Raw genomic sequence first — 18,928 nt, 5'->3', positions numbered from 1 at the left:
CACTGTGAAAGGAGACGTTCAGCATAATGAGTACTTTTTACTTTTGGTACTAGATGTTCATTTTCCTGATAATACTTCTGTACTTTTACTTAAGTACCATTTTGGATTCAGGACTTTTACTTGTAATGGAGTATTTTCACACTGTGGTATTTCTACTTTTACTTAAAGGCCTTATAAAGCAATAATAAATCTGCATTCTGGGTTTGTCACACCACAGAAAAAATGTGTTACTAACCACCCAGCCAAATTTGAATGATTAAAAAAATCGCCAAGTATATAAAATTAGCTTACAAAATCATGGGAAAATAAGCAGTATTCTCTGCTCTGAGACGCTGGGGGCGTGTCCGCTGAAGGCGCTGAAACCACGCCCACTGCAGGTAAGGTGCATTCCCTCAGTAGCGGCGAGCAAAGACGGAAGAGACCAGCGCCAAATCCCCGTCCGACAGGCGGAGTGGGGGAAAAGTTGTGTACTTTTAATCTTAGTCTTTTAGTCTTGCTCGGTGTCGCTCGGGGGCCTGAGTGCTTCTGATCGAGGCTCAGCCCGTGGACGGTGTGAGGCCGGTAACGGCCCCCGTCGCGCCGGGGTCTGGTCTTCTCGGAGTCGGGTTGTTTGGGAATGCAGCCCAAAGCGGGTGGTAAACTCCATCTAAGGCTAAATACCGGCACAGGGCCGATAGTCGACAAGTACCTTAAGGGAAAGTTGAAAAGAACTTTGAAGAGAGAGTGCAAGAGGGCGTGAAATCGTTGAGAGGTAAACGGGTCAGTGCAGTCTGTTAGGGGGATTCAACTCAGCGGGTTAGGGATGGCCGCTCGGTGTGGGAGGTGGCTAGCAGCTTCGCGGCCGCGACCTTTACAGCAGACACCACCCGGACCTCGCCGCTTCCCGGGGCCATGGACAAAGTGCTTGCTTTTGTGATCCTGGTAGTCTCAAAGACCATCGTGGTCCTGGTACTCTATCCTCTGACACTTTGTCATTTTCCTGGGCTTCTCTTTTTCCTTTAAAAAAACAGGTTTGTGAAGACAGGTGTGGTCATGTTAAGGATGACTCCAGTGCGTCATCGAGCCATGGTTTCAGCCCCGCCCAAAAAAACCTGAACATAAAACTGGCGAAAAACAGTTAAACGGTCTAACTCCATAATCCAGTACTACAATGTTCACAGTTTTTTCACATGTTTTCAGTCATTATTTTCCCACATTTATAATGTGTTTAGAAACAAATCTCTGAATTTCCTCTACACAGCTTTTAAAGGACTAGTGTGTAACAAATTAGGGGAATCTATTGAAATGGTCCTTTTAAAGGAACAGTGTGTAGGATCTGGCGGGATCTAGCAGTGAGGTTGAGACTGCAACCAGCTGAAGCCTCTCCCGTGTGCCAAGCGTGGTGGGGATCTACGGTGGCCGACGCGAAAACGCAAATGTCCCTCTCTAGAGCAAGTTGAAGCAGAGCCAGTGCTTAGAGTGTGTGTGTACGTGGGAAGTGAGTGGAGAAGCAAGAGAGAGAGAGAGCGGCGGCAACGGGAGAGAGTAACGGGAGAGAGTAACGTCATCGACTCCGGCCCAAGCAGGAAAAGGTTTGTCCGTTCTGGGCTACCGTAGAAACATGACGGTGCAACATGGAGGACTCCATGAAGAGGACCCGCTCCCTATGTAGATATAAACGGCTCATTCTAAGGTAACGAAAACACAACAATTCTTATTTTAAGGTGATTATCGACTAAAGAAAACATTCTTATTAATATATGTATATATGTATTCCATTTCTGCCAATAGATCCCCTTAAATGTAACACACTGGACCTTTAAGTAAAAGATCTGAGTAGGCTACTTCTTCCGCTTCTGCTATTAAAGTATTATTGTGTGCAAGTGGACTTGTGTAATATTGTGTGAGAACATAAACTTACTGTAGGCAACAGTATATCTTATTTACAGTATTGTTATTTTCTGAAATCCCTGTTCTACTACTTTAATTCAAGTCTGTTAATTCTTCTTCTTCAATTCTTTAAAATTAAATCTAAGAAAATGACAAAGAAAAAACACATAAGTAGATATTTTAGTTATTCCTTATTTTTTACTGACGTTAAAAATGTCACAACATTATGAACAGACAGAACGAGCATTATATGTTTTCTTTACATAAATCAAAGAGTCCAAATATCCTACACGGTTCACAATCCAAAACTACTTTTGGACTCGTGCCTATTATTTGGAAAAATTCCCTCCTCAGAAAGAAGCCTCTTCATCCTCTGAGGTCTCGGAATAGAAATGTCATGTTGTTACGTAAATGGTCCCAGATAATGGAACATGTGAGTTAAGTGTCAGTTTCAACCAAAGAGCCCATTCAGAAGGCCACATTCTGGACTCAGACAGAGTTGGATACAGGCAGACGGATGAGTGGAACACCATCTATACGCCCCGTACGATGACTTAACCACTTCAATATATAACATTTTGAACATTAATATAGCAGCAAACAACTATTAGCAATGTAGAGATAGAGTGGAGTAATGGTGTCCTGAGCACAGAATGAAACTATTGGCCCTCCCTATGTTTATGAAGAGATAAGGCTCTGTTCACACCTGGCATTAACATGCACCTTGGGTGATCCGATCACAAGTGGACACCTCTAAGTACGTCTGTTCACACCTGGCATTAGAATGCGTCTCCACATGTGTCTCCAGTGACCACTTGTGATCGGATCTCACTTCCCCGTTCTATTTGCAAACAAACATGTGCATCATTTCCATTTACAAAGACCAGATACGTTGTTGTTTTTAACCGGTCAGGAGACAGCAATGCACGTCCAGTGCCCAGTCTGAATTAAAAGAAGAAGAAGAAGAAATCAAGGGACATGAAGGGGTCGTGTCTAGAAGGGAGCCTGCAAATTGCAAAATCTGATCTGAGATCTGCGAAAGCTGTCGCGAGACTCGCTGCCTGACAACCTATCCTAACCTAACAATTAGAGGTCAATGCCTAGCCTTATTACACGGCTTTGTTGAATACTCGATTCTGATTGGTCAATCACAGCGTTCTGCGGTCTGTTATTTCTTTATAGCAGACCGCTGCTATGTATAACAGACCGTTGCTACGGACGCAGTTCTGATGTCGGACTCTGGTGGACCCTTTTTGTGTCAAATTATTGATTTCTTAAGTGAGTAGCCGTGTAATAATTGGGATAATGTACAGCTAGCGGGTCGTTGTCGTGAAATAAACAAGCATCGCCCTGTCGGGGTTTATTTCACAACAATGATCGGCTCGCTGTACATTATCCCTTACTAAACAATTCGAGATCAATGCCTAACCTTAACAATCTCGCAAGAGTTTCCCCAGTTTGCGGGCTCCCTTCTAGCCACTACCATGTGAAGGGAAGGAGGCGGGGGGTGGCCGATGGTCTGAGATGCAGGTGCTCTAGTGCAACATCTAGTAGTTCTGAATGAATGCCGTAGATTGAACCTTTATAGAGTGACTTCTGTTCAGAATCAAACCCAGGACATCCTACTCATTGTTAAAACAAGCAGTAACACAAACATTGTTAGTTAGTTTCCTATCTGCAGCTGAGTGAACACACTCATTCATTATCATTTTGACAATCTTTGTATACATTTATTTCTTGTTAAACAAACATGTCTAATGATTATTTTGTGACCTTGGCTGAACAGGAGCGTCCGTGGTTTCCGTTGAGCGGTCTGTTGGCACGCTCCATCAGTCCTTCCCCCATCGAAGTGGATCAATGACGCAACACAGTGGTCAGATATTGCTTATCCAGACGTCTATACATATTGATTAAATCACCAGGTAGCGTTAGGTGCTTCGGGTCTATGGACAAGCTCCAGCTGCTGGTGAACAAGCCTCGTTAGGGGACCATAAATCTTATAAATAATACACCTGTGATTTCATCATTTCACCCATATTACACTTTAAAGGAATACTTCACCCACAAAATGACCATTTGTATATCAATTCCTCACCCTGTGTTACCTTGAATTCTAGAAGAAAACTTTGTTTTTTCTCGCATGCCTCCACGGTGAACGGAGAATTAAAAAACGGAGAAAAGTCTTGATGAATTGAAGTAAATGGGGTCGCGCTCAACAACAGCAAAACTATATCAAAACATCCATTTACAAACTCCACTACACAACTCGTGCAGTAGAATCCAAGTCTCGGAAGGACGAAAGAGTTTAAAATAGTATGATTTTGGCAAAGATACATGTGTTTGGGAAGTAGTGAGAATACGACTGGATAAATGAGACTTGGACTATTCTGCACGAGTTGTGTAGTGGAGTTTGTAAACATATGTTTTGATATAGTTTTGCTGTTGTTGAAGGCGACCCCCATTTACTTCAATTCATCAAGACTCTTCTCCATTTCTAAATCTCCATTCATCGTGGAGGCATGGGAGAAAGTTTTCTTCTAGAATTCAAGGTAACACAGAGTGAGTAACTGATATACAAATGATCATTTTGTGGGTGAAGTATTCCTTTAAATATTGTATATATAAACCCGTATCAACTGATAATACTGATTCTTGGTTAGAGAAGAACAATTATAATCATCTATTTATAAGGAATGTAATCCACCCCAAAAACAAAAAGTGGTTTGTTCAAAATTATTGTAAATATTAAAAATGATAACATTAACTTTATAAATGCAGCTATGGCAGGGTATAATTGTGTAGATATCTACAAACTGTAGTTTAAAAACAGGATGTTAGTAATGTTTGACAGCCAGAAACAAACACATTACAGAGAGGAAACTGTCAGAACTTTGATACGTACAGGGGTATTATTATACCACTATAATTTGTTACATTCTTGTTGCTATTCTCTTCCTCTTTTGAACAAAACAAATCCATTAAATGAACATAAAACACTCAAAACAGGTCAAAGCAGACTGAATTATTATAATAGCATAAAGAGGAAGCGTTCTGCTTCACACTTAGATACATTCATTAAGTTTCATAAATTACTTTGTTGCAGAATTAACGGTTTCAGACCGCTCCAGTGTCTATATGACGTCACACATTCGAAGGTTAAATGGTTCTCCTGTTACTGGTTTAGTTCTGTTACTGATGGTCTCTCCCGGCTGCTGTCGAACACATTTTGTTTCCGCTGTTTTCTGCGGTTCATTTTGGACAGATCCTTATCGAACACCTCTCCAGAGCGCAGAGCGGACACCAGGTCGTCAAACTCACCGCCCTCCTCTCCTTCATTTGCTTTGGCCCTCTTCGCCTCCCTGTCTTTCTTCAGCTGGAGAAGAAGAGAGAGATCATGATAGCAGAGGGTGGATGGATGTACTGTACATTTATCCAGGAATGAGGTGATCATCAGACTTTGTATCATATGGAAACAGGGAAAGTGGGTAGGCAATGACAGTGATGTCAGCTCTCACAAGTTTATGTCAAAAATGTTCTGATGAATGTGCATAAAGTGTACAACACTTAACACTTTTATTTCTCTAACCTAGGGGTCAGCCACCTTTACTATCAAAAGAGCCATTTTAGGCAAAAAAAAATCTGTTTGGAGCCGCAAAACATTTGAGCATTGGGATGAAGGTAACACAGTTTATAGTCTAAGTATATATTATATAAGTCTAATGCAGTGAGGGCCAAAGAGCAAATGTACTACGGAGTGTTAGGGCCACATTGAGGGGAAAAAAATCTGAGATTTCCAGAATAAAGTCATAATATTACGAGAAAAAAGTAATAACTTCACGAGAAAAAAAGTCGTAATATTACGAGAATAAAGTCATTTTTTACAAGAAAAAAGAAAATAACACGTACAAATTACTACTTTATAATATTATGACTTTATTCTCATAATACTACGACTTTTTTCTCATAAACCTATGACTTTATTTTCAAAATCTCAGATTTATTCTTTTTTTCCTCAATGTGGCCCTGATACTCCGTCGTACCATAGACCTACAACAATGATAAATAAAAATGAAAATGTAAACAAAAACAGTTATTCATTTCCATTTTTAAAAATCCACAGGGAACCACTGGAGAGGGGCCGCAGGTTGCTGACCCCTGCTTTAACCACTACGTAACAAACTCCAATCCAAATACATTATGTATTAGGGCTGTATATTGCCAAGAATTTTGGTGATACGATACGTATCACGATACAGGGGTTACGATTCAATATATTGCGATATATTGCGATACTGTAAGTAAGGCAATATATTGTGATTTTTTTATCTAATTTTAGAAAAACTCATAGTATAAAGAGCACACCAACATATGCATAAAATCTGAGTAAAAAACTTTTTTATGCAATCAGATCTGCATTTGCATTTATCACAGTCCCTGTAACATCCAACATCAAAGCACTCTCTGAGCAACACAGAGAGACTGATGACGCTTTTATAACTAGCAGGTTGACTAATGTAACGCTCTCCTTTGTGGTCTTCCAAAGAATACAATAAATCAGCTACGATTAATGTTCTTCTCTTTTAGTTTTTCCACAAAGCAGAACAAAAACATTTCTGCTTTCAGCCACTGGAACGACCTTCAAGAGGAACTGAGAGGAGCTGAAAATATTGATTTTTTTAAACGTAAACTAAAAACCCATCTATTTAGTCTGGCTCTTATGTAGTGTTTTATAACTCTATGGTTTTATTGTTTATACTTATTTTATTTATCATCATCATTATAGTGTTTATTTTACTCTATTTTGTTTAATCAACATTTTATTACTGATCATTATGATCTCTTTTATTCTATTTTATTTTATTAAAATTATATTATTTTAATACAATCTGCTTATTTTGTGTAGTTTCATCATTTTTATTTATTTATTTTTATTGTTGTTTTTATTTCCTTGTATTTTATTTATCTTTTATTATCTTAAATACCCATCTTTTATTGCTTTCTTATTAAATTAACTTTTATATTGGTTGTTTTGGTGTGCATTAGTCTCTAAATCCTTTTTTAACATTCTACATTTTGTCAATTGTCTGTCCAGCACTTTGAATTGCATTTGACTTGTTTGAAAGGTGCTATATAAATAAAGTTTGATTGATTGATTGACTACTTTGAGAGGGCACATACACTGAGAGGGTGCATCTCTTTGCAAATGAAATAAAGAATTGACTGAGTTTATCTTTGCCTGTAAACTATTAATTAATTGATAGTGTTTTTGAGAATCAATACAGTATCTCAAAACATAATATCGCAATATTCGTTTTTTCCGATATTTTCTTACACCCCCAGTTATGTATCCTCTCAAACATCTCTCTCTTATCTGAGCTGATAACGTCTTCTAACCTGCGCCTCTATGAGTGCCCGTTTCTCCTCTTCCTCCTTGCGTCTGGCCATGTTCGCGTTGTCCCGTTCGGCCTCTGAGAAAGCTGTGAGGAAAGTGACGAAGATCCCAAAGAACGAATCCGGCTGCAGGTTGGACGAGTCTTCTCCAAAATGTTTCAGTGCCTTCACAAACTTCAACAAGAGACATAAAGGGTGGAAGGTGGTCATTTGGTCAGCTGCTTCATTCTTGTCTCTTTGCTAAAGGCTACAAATGAACTTCATGTACTATGTCAGAGTTTCATAGAAAAAAGGGTACTGAAGGGACATTGATGCTGTAACGTAAGGTGAAGGCAAACATGAATATTCAACCCATTGACAGATTTTAATGGAATTACAGCAATTTGAGAAATACACTTATCTGCTGTTTCCCAAGAGTGAGATGGGAAGATGGGAAGATAAATATCAAGATATCGTGTCTACAGAGCTGGAGTCAGGACATAGTTAGCCTAGCTTAGCATAAAGACTGGAAGCAGTGGTAAACTCCTAGCCTAATGATGGTGTTGGAGAGCAGAGCACTGTCTAATGGTAGGTATCCACAGGGGAGTTTTTGGGCGCAAGGGGTCGCGCTGCTTCCCGGCATTAGATGCTTGATGGCATCACGATAGATGATTGACAGCTGTGTTGCTCTGACTCTATCCATTTCGCGTGGAGAGGAGTTTGTGTTGCTCTGGCTCTATCTATTTCGTGTGGAGAGGAGGTTGTGTTACTATGGCTCTATCTGGTTGGCGTGAAGAGGAGGTTGTGTTGCTCTGGCTCTATGTGTTTGGCGTGTAGAGGAGGCTGTGTTACTATGGCTCTATCTGGTTGGCGTGGAGAGGAGGTCGTGTTACTATGGCTCTATCTATCTGGCGTGGAGAAGAGGCTGTGTTGCTCTGGCTCTATCTGTTTAGTGGGGAGAGGAGGTTGTGTTGCTCTGGCTCTATCTGTTTAGCGGGGAGAGGAGGTTGTGTTGCTCTGGCTTTATCTATCTGGCGTGGAGAGGAGGCTGTGTTGCTCTGGCTCTATCTGTTTAGCGGGGAGAGGAGGTTGTGTTGCTCTGGCTCTATCTGTTTAGCGGGGAGAGGAGGTCGTGTTGCTCTGCCTCTATCTGTGTAGCGGGGAGAGGAGGTTGTGTTGCTTTGGCTCTATCTGTTTAGCGGGGAGAGGAGGTCGTGTTGCTCTGGCTCTATTTGTTTGGCGACGCCGGGAAGCTGCTTGACATCCTCCTGGATCCACCTTCTCACATATGTTCACATTATATGTATTCATTTTTGTCATATGGATTGTCTATGTTGCATTTTCATCATGTTGTTACTCTGTACACACGACATCTATTGTACATCTGTCCATCCTGGGAGGGGGATCCCTCCTCTGTTGCTCTCCCTGAGGTTTTATTCTATTTTCCCTGTTAAAAGGTTGGTTTTTCCTTATCCGATGAGAGGGTCGTACTGTAAGGGACAGAGAGTGTCGTATCCTGTACAGATTGTAAAGCCCCATGAGGCAAATTTGTGATTTTAGGGCTATACAAATAAAATTGACATGACTCTCGAAAAGCACCGCAGCATTACCAGAATGCATTGCACGGCTACTTACATATACAATGAATGGGAGGTGTAGAAATGATGGATCCTGTGGACACGCACCATAACACATTGATTCAAAATCTCCCATAGATGTTCAACTGGGTTTCTGGCTACTATTTACACCCTCAGACTGCTCAGTGTTATGATGATGTTACCTGTTTTTGAAGGCAGAAGCAGAAAATAAATGTGAATAAGTTATCTGTTGCCCACTCACCACTTCTTTGGCCTCAGTGAGTGACTCCTCTACGTCAGAGAAGCTGAAGGAGGCCATGGTGATGAACTGACTGACCACAGGGACAAACTTATCGGTAGAACCCTTAGAGGACTGACCCTGCTGGTACTGCAGCTCCTGGAGATGGACAAACACACACACACACACACACACACACACACACACACACACACACACACACACACACACACACACTGATTTCACATATGTGAATATTTTCCATACATGTGTCTTTTGCTTTTCTTTACAATTGATTTACAATTTTAGACAATACTGAACAGTTTTTCAAGCTCTGCTGAGCTCACTCACCGCCTCAACACTTTTGAGGCCAGATCTCAGACTGCCAATGTCCTTCTCCAACTCTGTCATACTGGAGAGACGGTGAAAGAGGTAGAGAGACACATGGGAGGGTTAGAGATCATGAGTAACATGACAGCCATGTCAGCTGCATCACACATAATAAAACAACTTTTTTTTTTTACATTTGTGGTTTTAGGGAGTGTTGGAACTGGAACTATTTCTTGGGGAACAGCAATTATTCGATATTATTCATCATTACAATACATTATTAGTTCTACGTCATTATAAAAATATAGATGCATTTCTACGGGGTTCAGTGAGCCCCCTGAACGCAAACTGCGCCTGTGAGTTAAAATTGCTAAAGTCGATATGCAGCGAACAACTATTTGCTACCCTCTATGTGTGTTGTAATCAGAGCTTCTCTGTGCTTTGTTGACATAGCCGGGCTGGCCACGCATGCATTTATTGCCTCATTTGCTAGCTCACAGCCGCTGTGCTGCACTGCTCTCATACGGCGGTTACAGCTAATAACGCTGTCCTACCCACCCTCCAGTTTAACAGTGTTAGCTCTGTCAGCACTTTTGCCGTGTTTGGCACTGTTAACGCTGTTAGCACTGTTAGCTGGCTCGCCATCGCCATGTTGAGAGCCGTTGAGAGGCGATAGAAATGCTCCCAATACCGTATTTAGCACCTTTAAATAGCCTGCTTCTAGTTTTATAAATATGACTAAACCAGGCTCACAATATATTTAAAGTAACAGTGTGTAGGATTTGGTGATATCTAGTGGTGTGGTTGCAGATTGCAACCAACTGAGTACCCTGTCGCTCACTCCTCCCTTTCCAAGGCTGTACTGTAGAAATATGGAGGAGCAACATGGCAGACTCCGTGAAGAGGACCCGCTCCCTATGTAGATATGAAGGACTCATTCCAAGCCAAGGAAAAAACAATTCTTATTTTCATGTGGTTATTTAATATACAAATATACAATTAATATTATATTACATTTCTGCTAATAAATCCCCCAAAATGCTACACACTGTTCCTTTAAAACCCCATTATTTCAATAGACTTGATTCTGTATTACTTCAACAATGCATGTGTGTGTGTCGGTTCGTTCTTACTTGACTTTAGCAGCTTCTGGCACATTCAGTAGCTCTTCACTGAAAGCTGTCACCATAGGGTACTTCTTTTGCAGCACAGTGATCATGTAGTGGAGCAGAGTGATGTTTCTACAAACACACACACACACATACACACACCATTCATTCATCAGTTATCACTTCGCAGTGGCTTTTAGAAGAAATAGATCAACTTGCAAATAGACCTTTTTCCACAGCAGACATTTGACTTGTCATAGCAGGAAAGCACAGGTGTTACTGATAACATCAACGATCTTATTATAGTAACATCACTGAGTGTTCTATTCAAGCCATGACAGTGTGACAGCCAGCATGAACAATACCGGGTCCCTGTATTATTTACACCTGCTTCCCCTACTGCCACATGTCAACGCCTCTTCTGTGAAAAAGGCCTACGATGTACAAAGCCATGTTGTGAACTGTACTTGTCAATGCTTGACTTGGTGTCAGCTATCTTGTTGAGACTGGACACTTTAAATCCATAGGCATTTCCTCGTTGTCCTTTGTTCATGTAGTTCCCGAAGGCTAGGACCACCTCCAGGAGCTGACGCAGTGTCCCGCTCTGAACCATCTCCCTGGACGCAAGACTCAGAGCTGAAACCACAGAGACGAAGAGGGAATGTCATATACTGTATGTTCACAGACAGAACTGAAATCAAATATTGTAACATCTAATATCTTATCATATCTCCAGCAGAGGATATAAAACTGAATTTAAAGAGGACCTATTATACTTTTGTGCTTTTTCCCTTTCCTGTAGTGTTTTATATACATATAGTTTTTGTGCATGTAAAAGGTCTGCAAAGTTGTAAAGTCCACGCCAAACGGGAGTTACTCTCCCCCACAGAAACACTGCTCCTGAAACACCTCGCTTGTCCCGCCTTTTCTTCCGTAAAGTGGTGATGTCACCAAGTAACACATTTTGGCTAGCAGTTAGTTTGTCACACCCTCAAACAAAGTTAGCGGAGCTGGAGCGGAGTCTGAAGACTTTGGTTCGGTTGACCAATCACAACAGTGGGCCAGCTGACCAATCAGAGCAGACTGGGCTTTTTTGGGATGGGGCGGGGCAGGAGCTCAAACAGAGCATTTCAGACAGAGGGTAAAAAGAGCTGCTGCAGCACAGCCAGTATGAGAAAAGTAAAGCGTTTTTTTAACATTAAATCATGTAAACATGTTCTAGTAGAAACCCAAAATACAAGTATCCAATGAAAATAAGCGTAACAGGTCCTCTTTAAAGACACTAATGCATTCATCCATATTAGTAACATGTACCTTAGGTTCAAATGTAACCCTCCACTCATTCATTTATTCAATGTGAACTAATGAACCTTCGGGACAGAAAGGATTACCTTTGATTTTAGGTTTGACATCAGCCACTCTTTCAGCAAACTTCTTCTTGAAGTAGAGAGACTGGAGTCTCTGTTGGTAGTGGTTGATGCTGGATGAGGACACAAATTAGACAGCAAAACTGTGAGTGGACCCCAGAATGTCTCTAAAGAGTCACTGGCAACATTGTAACAGTACTATTTTGTATATCACTTGATATAAATCCCTATTTGATGAAACTTACAAACTAGAGCCGTCAATCGCTTAAAATATTTAATCGTAAATAATCGCAAATTAATAACAAGTTTTGTATCTGTTCAAAATGTACCTCTCTTCCTACCCTTATCCCCCCTTCTCTTCCTTATTTTCTTTGATACTGTCATGAATTCGTCAACTTTGGAACCAAAGACAATATTTTTTTTAAAATAGTCTGACAGAAATGTGTTTTTGTTTTCATTGGAAATGTGTTATGAGACCATTAATTCATGAACCAACTTGTTCCTCCCAACTCGTTGAACTGGGGCTGTCAATAGATTAAAATAGTTAATTGCGATTAATCTCAAATTAATCACACATTTTTTGTTCAAAATGTACCTTAAAGGGAGATTTGTCAAGTATTTAATCCTCTTATCAACATGGGAGTGGGCAAATATGCTGCTTTATGCAAATGTATGTATATATTTATTATCGGAAATCAATTAACAACACAAAACAATGACAAATATTGTCAAGAAACCCTCACAGGTACTGCATTTAGCATAGAAAATATGCTCCAATCATAACATGGCAAACTGCAGCCGAACAGGCAACAACAGCTGTCAGTGTGTCAGTGTGCTGACTTGACTATGACTTGACCCAAACTGCATGTGATTATCATAAAGTGGGCATGTCTTTAGAGGGGAGCTTCGTGGGTACCTATAGAACCCATTTTCATTCACATATCTGGAGGTCAGAGGTCAAGGGACCCCTTTGAAAATAACCATGCCAGTTTTTCATCACCAAAATGTAGCTTTAAAACTGAGCGTGCTACATGCATGTAGATGAGCAGGGCCTCGCAATGATAAGAATATATTTTTGTGTGTTTGTTATTGTTGATAATACATTATGAAAAGTTTACAAGCAATATCATTTTAATATATGGCTTCATCTGTGTTGTACAAGTGCAGGGTTGCTACAGACCCGAGATATGTAGGCATGTTTGAAAAAATACCCATGCATATAATGTTTAAGTAAGTGTAATTATACCATGAGTTAGTGATACTGTGACCTTTGGCCTCTGTTCAGCAGTGCTGCTATCTCAAACATTCAAGGTAAAATTACTGTTTTTGTGTATGGAGTCTGGTGACTTTAAAGACAGTGATATAACGGCTTCAGTTCCCCGCCAGAAAGGGCTGTCTGATGGCGAGGTAAAGCGATACAAATATTCTAAATATAGCGTACACTTAAACTGATATTGTCACACACTAGAGGTATGATTCTCGCTTCGGGTGCAAGAGGTCCCGGGTTCAGATCCCGGACGAGCCCCCATATGTCACAAACTGGCTCAGGGAATGTGACAAAAAGGGTGTCCAAGCAAGGTTATATATAAAACCAAACAATTTATTATTTATTATATATTCCTGCTTGTAGTTGCGACTGCTTGCTCGTTCAACACACTGTACAGCTGTGATATAGCATACATACATGTAGTCTGTTATGGTCTTGCCATGTTGAAAGACGTATACAGGCTAAGTGTTGATGCGTGCGTGTGTGTGTTTGTGTTTCATTGTGTTTACCTGCTCATGTCATACAGGAAGCGGTCTGCTTTGGCCATACGTTCCAGCTCATGCTTGTGTTCTCCTAACAGCTCAATGTCACTCTTCTCAGGAACAAACTTCAGAAGCTTCACACACAGACACACACACAAACTATCATATGTGCATTTCATTTGATAAATCCTTTATGTATTTATTTATTTATCAGACATGTATGAGTCCAAAATAAATAAGAATGTTTCAATTGAACTGATCCAATATTATCCCCAAATCCAAAAGGGAATGATGCTGCTAAAATCTTCTATATATATAACGATACCAACATATATTGTTACGTAGTACATCAGTACAAAAGCCTATGTTGCGTTACTTTGTATGTTCATGTGCATGTTTACCTGCTCCAGCATGTCTTTAGGTAAGTCCTCCTGTTCATCCATGGTCAGGATGGCATGGCGGATCTCCTCATTGGGCAGCTTCAGCCTGTAACACATTCATTTAGATTACACTTTTTCATACAAAGGTTTTTTAATTAAAAGAAAAGCCCTAAAATAAGATGATATGTTGTGTATGTAAACAACCCACTTAACATTAAACTGATACCAAACAAAATGTAAAAACCCCTACAGTACGCGTAGAGTAGGGTGTGAAGTTCTTCTGACTTTGGTGACTTCCAGTGATAGTATATCAATAATGAAACCCTGAAACATGGCCCTCTAACGAAAATATCTGGCCCCCCAAAAATAACCTGAAGCTTTCCATTTTGTAGTTTGCATTAAAACTTTTACATGATACTTCATAAATCTACTCTAGATATAACAATGTAAATACAATGCTAATTTAAATCCCAATAAATGTGACATTGTCACGTCTAATAATGAAGAGAGGCGTACTATTTGAATAGTACATGAAGCTGAAATGAAGTCTAACAACTTTACAGGTGGCCTATTTGACCATAACACATTTGTGTCAGAAACAATACTTTAATTCATAAATCATAAATCAAGCAGGTCACTGTTCATTGTGGGTGTGAAAGCCATTTTTTGCCAAATAAACTGCTGTAACTATGGGGTGTGAGAAAATATCGAAAAAATTGAATATCGCGATATTATGTTTTGTGATACTGTATCGCTTCTCTTAAAACACTGTATTGATTATCAATTAATATTTTATAGGTAAAGATGAACTCAGTCAATACTTTATTTCATTAGCAAAGAGATTCACCCTCTCGAAGTAGAGCTGTGATAATGGATGTTAAAGGGACTGTGATTCATGCAAATGCAGATCCCACTGTTCAGATTGTAGAAAAAAGTAAACCTTTTTTACTCTGAATTTTATGCATATGGTGGTGTGTTCTTTATCCTATGACAGTTTTCCAAAAATTGATTTAAAAAATCGCAATATATCTCTTACAATATCGCAATATATTGAATCGTAACCACGGTATCGTGATACGTATCGTATCGCCAGATTCTTGCCAATACACGGCCCTAGCTGTAACACTGTTAGTCTAACTTTTTAATGAGAATTTATGACATCTGCCATCATATACAATCCTAAAACAGTGTTCTTAAATGAACCAAAAGAAATAACAATAAAACCATAGTGAAAACATACAGGCCCATGGTTCTACTGTGCCTGTAAAAAACTGGCCCATGGTGACCCCTGCCCTGTGCCATCAGAATCATTTAAAAAAAATTGCTATAATCTGATGTAGATTGTACACATATGGCTTTAAATACAGACTTTTTCTCATCTAATTTCCTTTGGAGTTCTACATGCCAGTGGGCTGAATCTGCACCTCCTCCCCAAATGTGGAGTACAGAGGATGCACAGCAGCACAAGGAAACACAAAGGACTTCATTATACTAACAGCAACAAACAGTGTCCGTGTATAACTTCCATTATCGACAGCCTACGTTGTTGTTTTCATTCATTCACTGACCGTGAGAGCAGAATGTTACAGTTCTGTGCTCGGCGGCCATCGATCACGGACAGCTCCTTGACTTTCTTAATAGCATGTTCATCCTCAGCATCCTTCTGCTAATACAGAGAAAGAGTTAGACAGAGTTAGAATGCAACAAAATGCAGAACAATATATAATACAAGACTGGGAACTTGTCATTTAGATAATGACAATATCATTATCTTGAGATAACATAAAGAGATATAACTTAAACATCAGTACAACAAAATCATGAAGGAAATAAGATGTAGCAGTGCTAAAATATGTGACACAATGAAAATAACTATATAAATGTATGTATGTATATGACACAAAGAATAGATGAACATAAAGTAAAAGGCAAAAGAGAAAATGACAGTGTTGCTGAAGACATGGCAGGGATGTGATGTGTTTAGTTTCAGTGTGTAATACTTGTGGTTTCTGGTATGCTGAGAAGGTCCTCTGGAACTCCTCTAGATCCAGAACTTTGAACACCGTGAGATCATCGATGTCTTTCCATATGGTTCCTTCTATCTTGTTCTGAAACAAACAATAACGCATGTGTCAACATAATCTTAATTCAGGGTCCAAATGACATCCTTTCCAACTGCAACTCACAGCTGTTTACTCTTAAAGAAGATATTCATTCACTGATTAGAGGATCAGTCTGATGTCATTCTAGATATTTTTTACTGTCAACAAATCCCACGAAGACCAAAACCTACATTGTGTTAGTCCGTCTCTCAATACTGTCTGACTTCCCTCTATGGCTCTCAGCTCCAAGCCCATTGGTTCCCACTGAAGATGCTCACAAATAGGAGGAGTATTCAGCTGGTTGCAATCTGCAACCACACCGCTAGGTGCCGCCAAATCCTACACACTGTCCCTTTAAAATATTTGACTCAAGTGTAGCTTAATGTCATGTGATATGCTACTCCAGCACACTTTAAGAACAAATATTATTTTTGGTGGCGATCCTGACCATGATCCGGATTCAGGAACTTTTTTTAGGATTCCGATCAGCCAGAACATTAAGACCTCTGGGTATAACACATGCGCAGTGTAACTGATGGCGCGTTGATAACGCTTGACCCCGCCTCTTTCCGTCAGAGAGAGAGACATAGAGAAAACAGGGGGTGGGGGTGTGGAGGAACAACTGCAGAATCTGCATTTTTTCACATTAAACTCAGTGAAATTACAGTTGAGTTCGACCAAATCACACTTGGTGATTGTTGGAAAGAGCAACAACGACAGTTTAGGTGAGTTTTATTTTGTTTCTGTCCAGTTTGAATGACGTGTTTTACGATGCTCCGCTACGTACAGCTGATCTCAACATAAACAAAAATACACATGGATGATGGCGCAAGCTGAACAGAGAGGGGGGGAGGCGATCGTGCTCGGGCACTTGGCGGAGGTCTACGCTCACCGGGTGCCATCCTAGTTAGCACATGAATTCCTGAGTTATGGCCAAAAACGTGTTTTATGAGATCACAGTGACCTTTGACCACCAAAATCTAATTAGGTCATCCTTGAGTCCAGGTGGACATTTGTGCCAATTGAAGAAATTCCCTCCAGAAGTTCCTGAGGTACCGCTTTCTCGAGAATGGGACGGACGTGAGGTCACAGTGACCTTTTACCACCAAATCTAATCAGGTCATCCTTTAGTCCAGGTGGAGGTTTGTGATCATGACGGACAGATGTACGGACGGACGGAAAACCCCAAAACATAATGCCTCCATAAAGGCAGTAACAATAGCAGTTGTAGCAGCAGCAACAGTAGTACGAATGGGTCTGGCAGTAGTCAGTGTACCTCAGGCAGTTTGTTCCAGTTGAATGACTTCAGTGGGTTAGCTGGCTGAGGAATATTCTTCTTCTTCTGGGCAGTTCCTAGTGGAGCTCCTGGTGGAGGAGGTGGGGCGAACGGAGACACGCCAAAAACTGGTGGGCCTCCTGGAGGAGGGGGTGGTGGGGGAGGAGGAGGAGGAGGAAGACCAGGGGTGGTCGGGACAGGACCAGGAGGAACTAAACCACCAGCAGTCACAGGAGGTCCTCCTGGAACACTGGAAGTCTGAAAAGAGAACAGACGTGTACTCATTATGAACGAAGACATCATCATTGTAAAGCTGTGAGAAACTATAGATCATACATGAATTGTGTGAATGTGTGTGTTGTTGGTGCACATACAGAGCTGAGCTGCTGCAGCCGAGCAGACAGTTCTCCCAGTTGCAGTCGAGCTTGCTTGTGGTCGTTGCTCTCTCGCTCCAGCTTGTCCTTCATCTTGTTCAGCATCACCATCATGTCCTCTTTCTCCTCATTCTTGGCCTCACACTCCCTCTCTTTCTTATCGAAACGCTGCTGTAAGTTCTGATGCTCTGGAGAGAAGGGAAGGAGAGACAGCTGGGAACAAGTGGCTTATGGGAGGTTGTTCATTCTGTAAACTAGGGTTGAGTTATTCAAAGTAAACAGTCAATCTGGCAGCATCTGTACTTATTTACCATGATTTGGGTTCTGAGTTGCATGCTTGGACCCTGATGTACCAGCTTTGCAGGTCTAGTTTGTTTCATTGATTACGTAGTGAAATTAGCAAAGTTACTAACTACTAAGCATTTATTCCCAGCTGATCAAATAAGCAACATGTAAAACTGAAAGAATAAACTGTTTTCGTGTGACTTAATTAAAACATAAAAAGAAAGGTAATATTGTCTTGATTTTATTATTCTTTTGTGCATGGTGGAGAAACATATTGTATATATTCAAACTGACCAGTCCAGCCAAACTCTCCATTTCTCTCCTTGGTATGTTTAACAGGAGGCAGCATTCTAACCGCCCCTCCCGCCCCTCCCGCCCCTCCACATGCAGTATACTGTATATATGCATGTATTTGTGTTTACCTTTTCTCATTTTATCAGCTTCTTCTTTCCATTGTTTGACCTCGTTCTCCTTGACAAGCCTATAGACACACACACACACACACACACACACACACACACACACAACTGAAGCGTTACTATGTTGCATATGTAATGTTACTATGTCGCATACATTATGTTACTACATCGCGTATGTAGCGTTACTATGTCGCATATGAAACAATACTACGTTGCATACGTAACGTTACTACGTTGCATATGTAACGTTACTATGTCTCATACATGACGTTACTATGTTGCATACAAAACGTTACTACGCTGCATACGTAGAATTATTACGTCACGTATGTAACGTAGCCTACTTTACTACGTAACAAACATTTATTTTAACCAAACCACAATCTTTCTCTAAACATAACCTAATAGTTTCCTGTGAAAACAGAAGTTTATTTTAAAAAGAGAAAAATTTCACAAACAAAGCTGATGCTAAATATTTATTTG

The 18,928-nt window shown here is 40.4% G+C and overlaps 1 protein-coding gene across 4 annotated transcripts in view; it reads right to left on the bottom strand.

Annotated features, from left to right (window-relative positions):
- Positions 1 to 4,910: 4,910 nt before the first annotated feature.
- Positions 4,911 to 18,928, bottom strand: part of LOC141784003 (disheveled-associated activator of morphogenesis 1-like) — a 31,483-nt gene continuing 17,465 nt past the window's right edge. For 3 of the 4 annotated variants that reach the window (XM_074661670.1, XM_074661667.1, XM_074661669.1), the window contains exons 13-26: positions 18,449 to 18,507; positions 17,742 to 17,929; positions 17,368 to 17,625; positions 15,990 to 16,097; positions 15,558 to 15,655; positions 14,011 to 14,095; positions 13,637 to 13,743; positions 11,885 to 11,973; positions 10,961 to 11,129; positions 10,518 to 10,625; positions 9,406 to 9,466; positions 9,079 to 9,213; positions 7,264 to 7,434; positions 4,911 to 5,242 (exon numbers count right to left, since the gene is read on the bottom strand). In XM_074661670.1, coding sequence (XP_074517771.1) covers positions 5,042 to 5,242; positions 7,264 to 7,434; positions 9,079 to 9,213; positions 9,406 to 9,466; positions 10,518 to 10,625; positions 10,961 to 11,129; positions 11,885 to 11,973; positions 13,637 to 13,743; positions 14,011 to 14,095; positions 15,558 to 15,655; positions 15,990 to 16,097; positions 17,368 to 17,625; positions 17,742 to 17,929; positions 18,449 to 18,507 — 1,837 coding nt within the window. In that variant the 3' untranslated portion in view covers positions 4,911 to 5,041. The remainder of the gene's footprint in view (positions 5,243 to 7,263; positions 7,435 to 9,078; positions 9,214 to 9,405; positions 9,467 to 10,517; positions 10,626 to 10,960; positions 11,130 to 11,884; positions 11,974 to 13,636; positions 13,744 to 14,010; positions 14,096 to 15,557; positions 15,656 to 15,989; positions 16,098 to 17,367; positions 17,626 to 17,741; positions 17,930 to 18,448; positions 18,508 to 18,928) is intronic. The other variant, XM_074661668.1, reaches the window with a different exon arrangement.

This window comes from Sebastes fasciatus, chromosome 15, assembly GCF_043250625.1.
Source record: "Sebastes fasciatus isolate fSebFas1 chromosome 15, fSebFas1.pri, whole genome shotgun sequence".
Classification (NCBI taxonomy): domain Eukaryota; kingdom Metazoa; phylum Chordata; class Actinopteri; order Perciformes; family Sebastidae; genus Sebastes; species Sebastes fasciatus.
The sequence above is the reverse complement of the archived record's forward strand: the minus strand, read 5'-3'. Positions and strand labels throughout refer to the sequence as shown.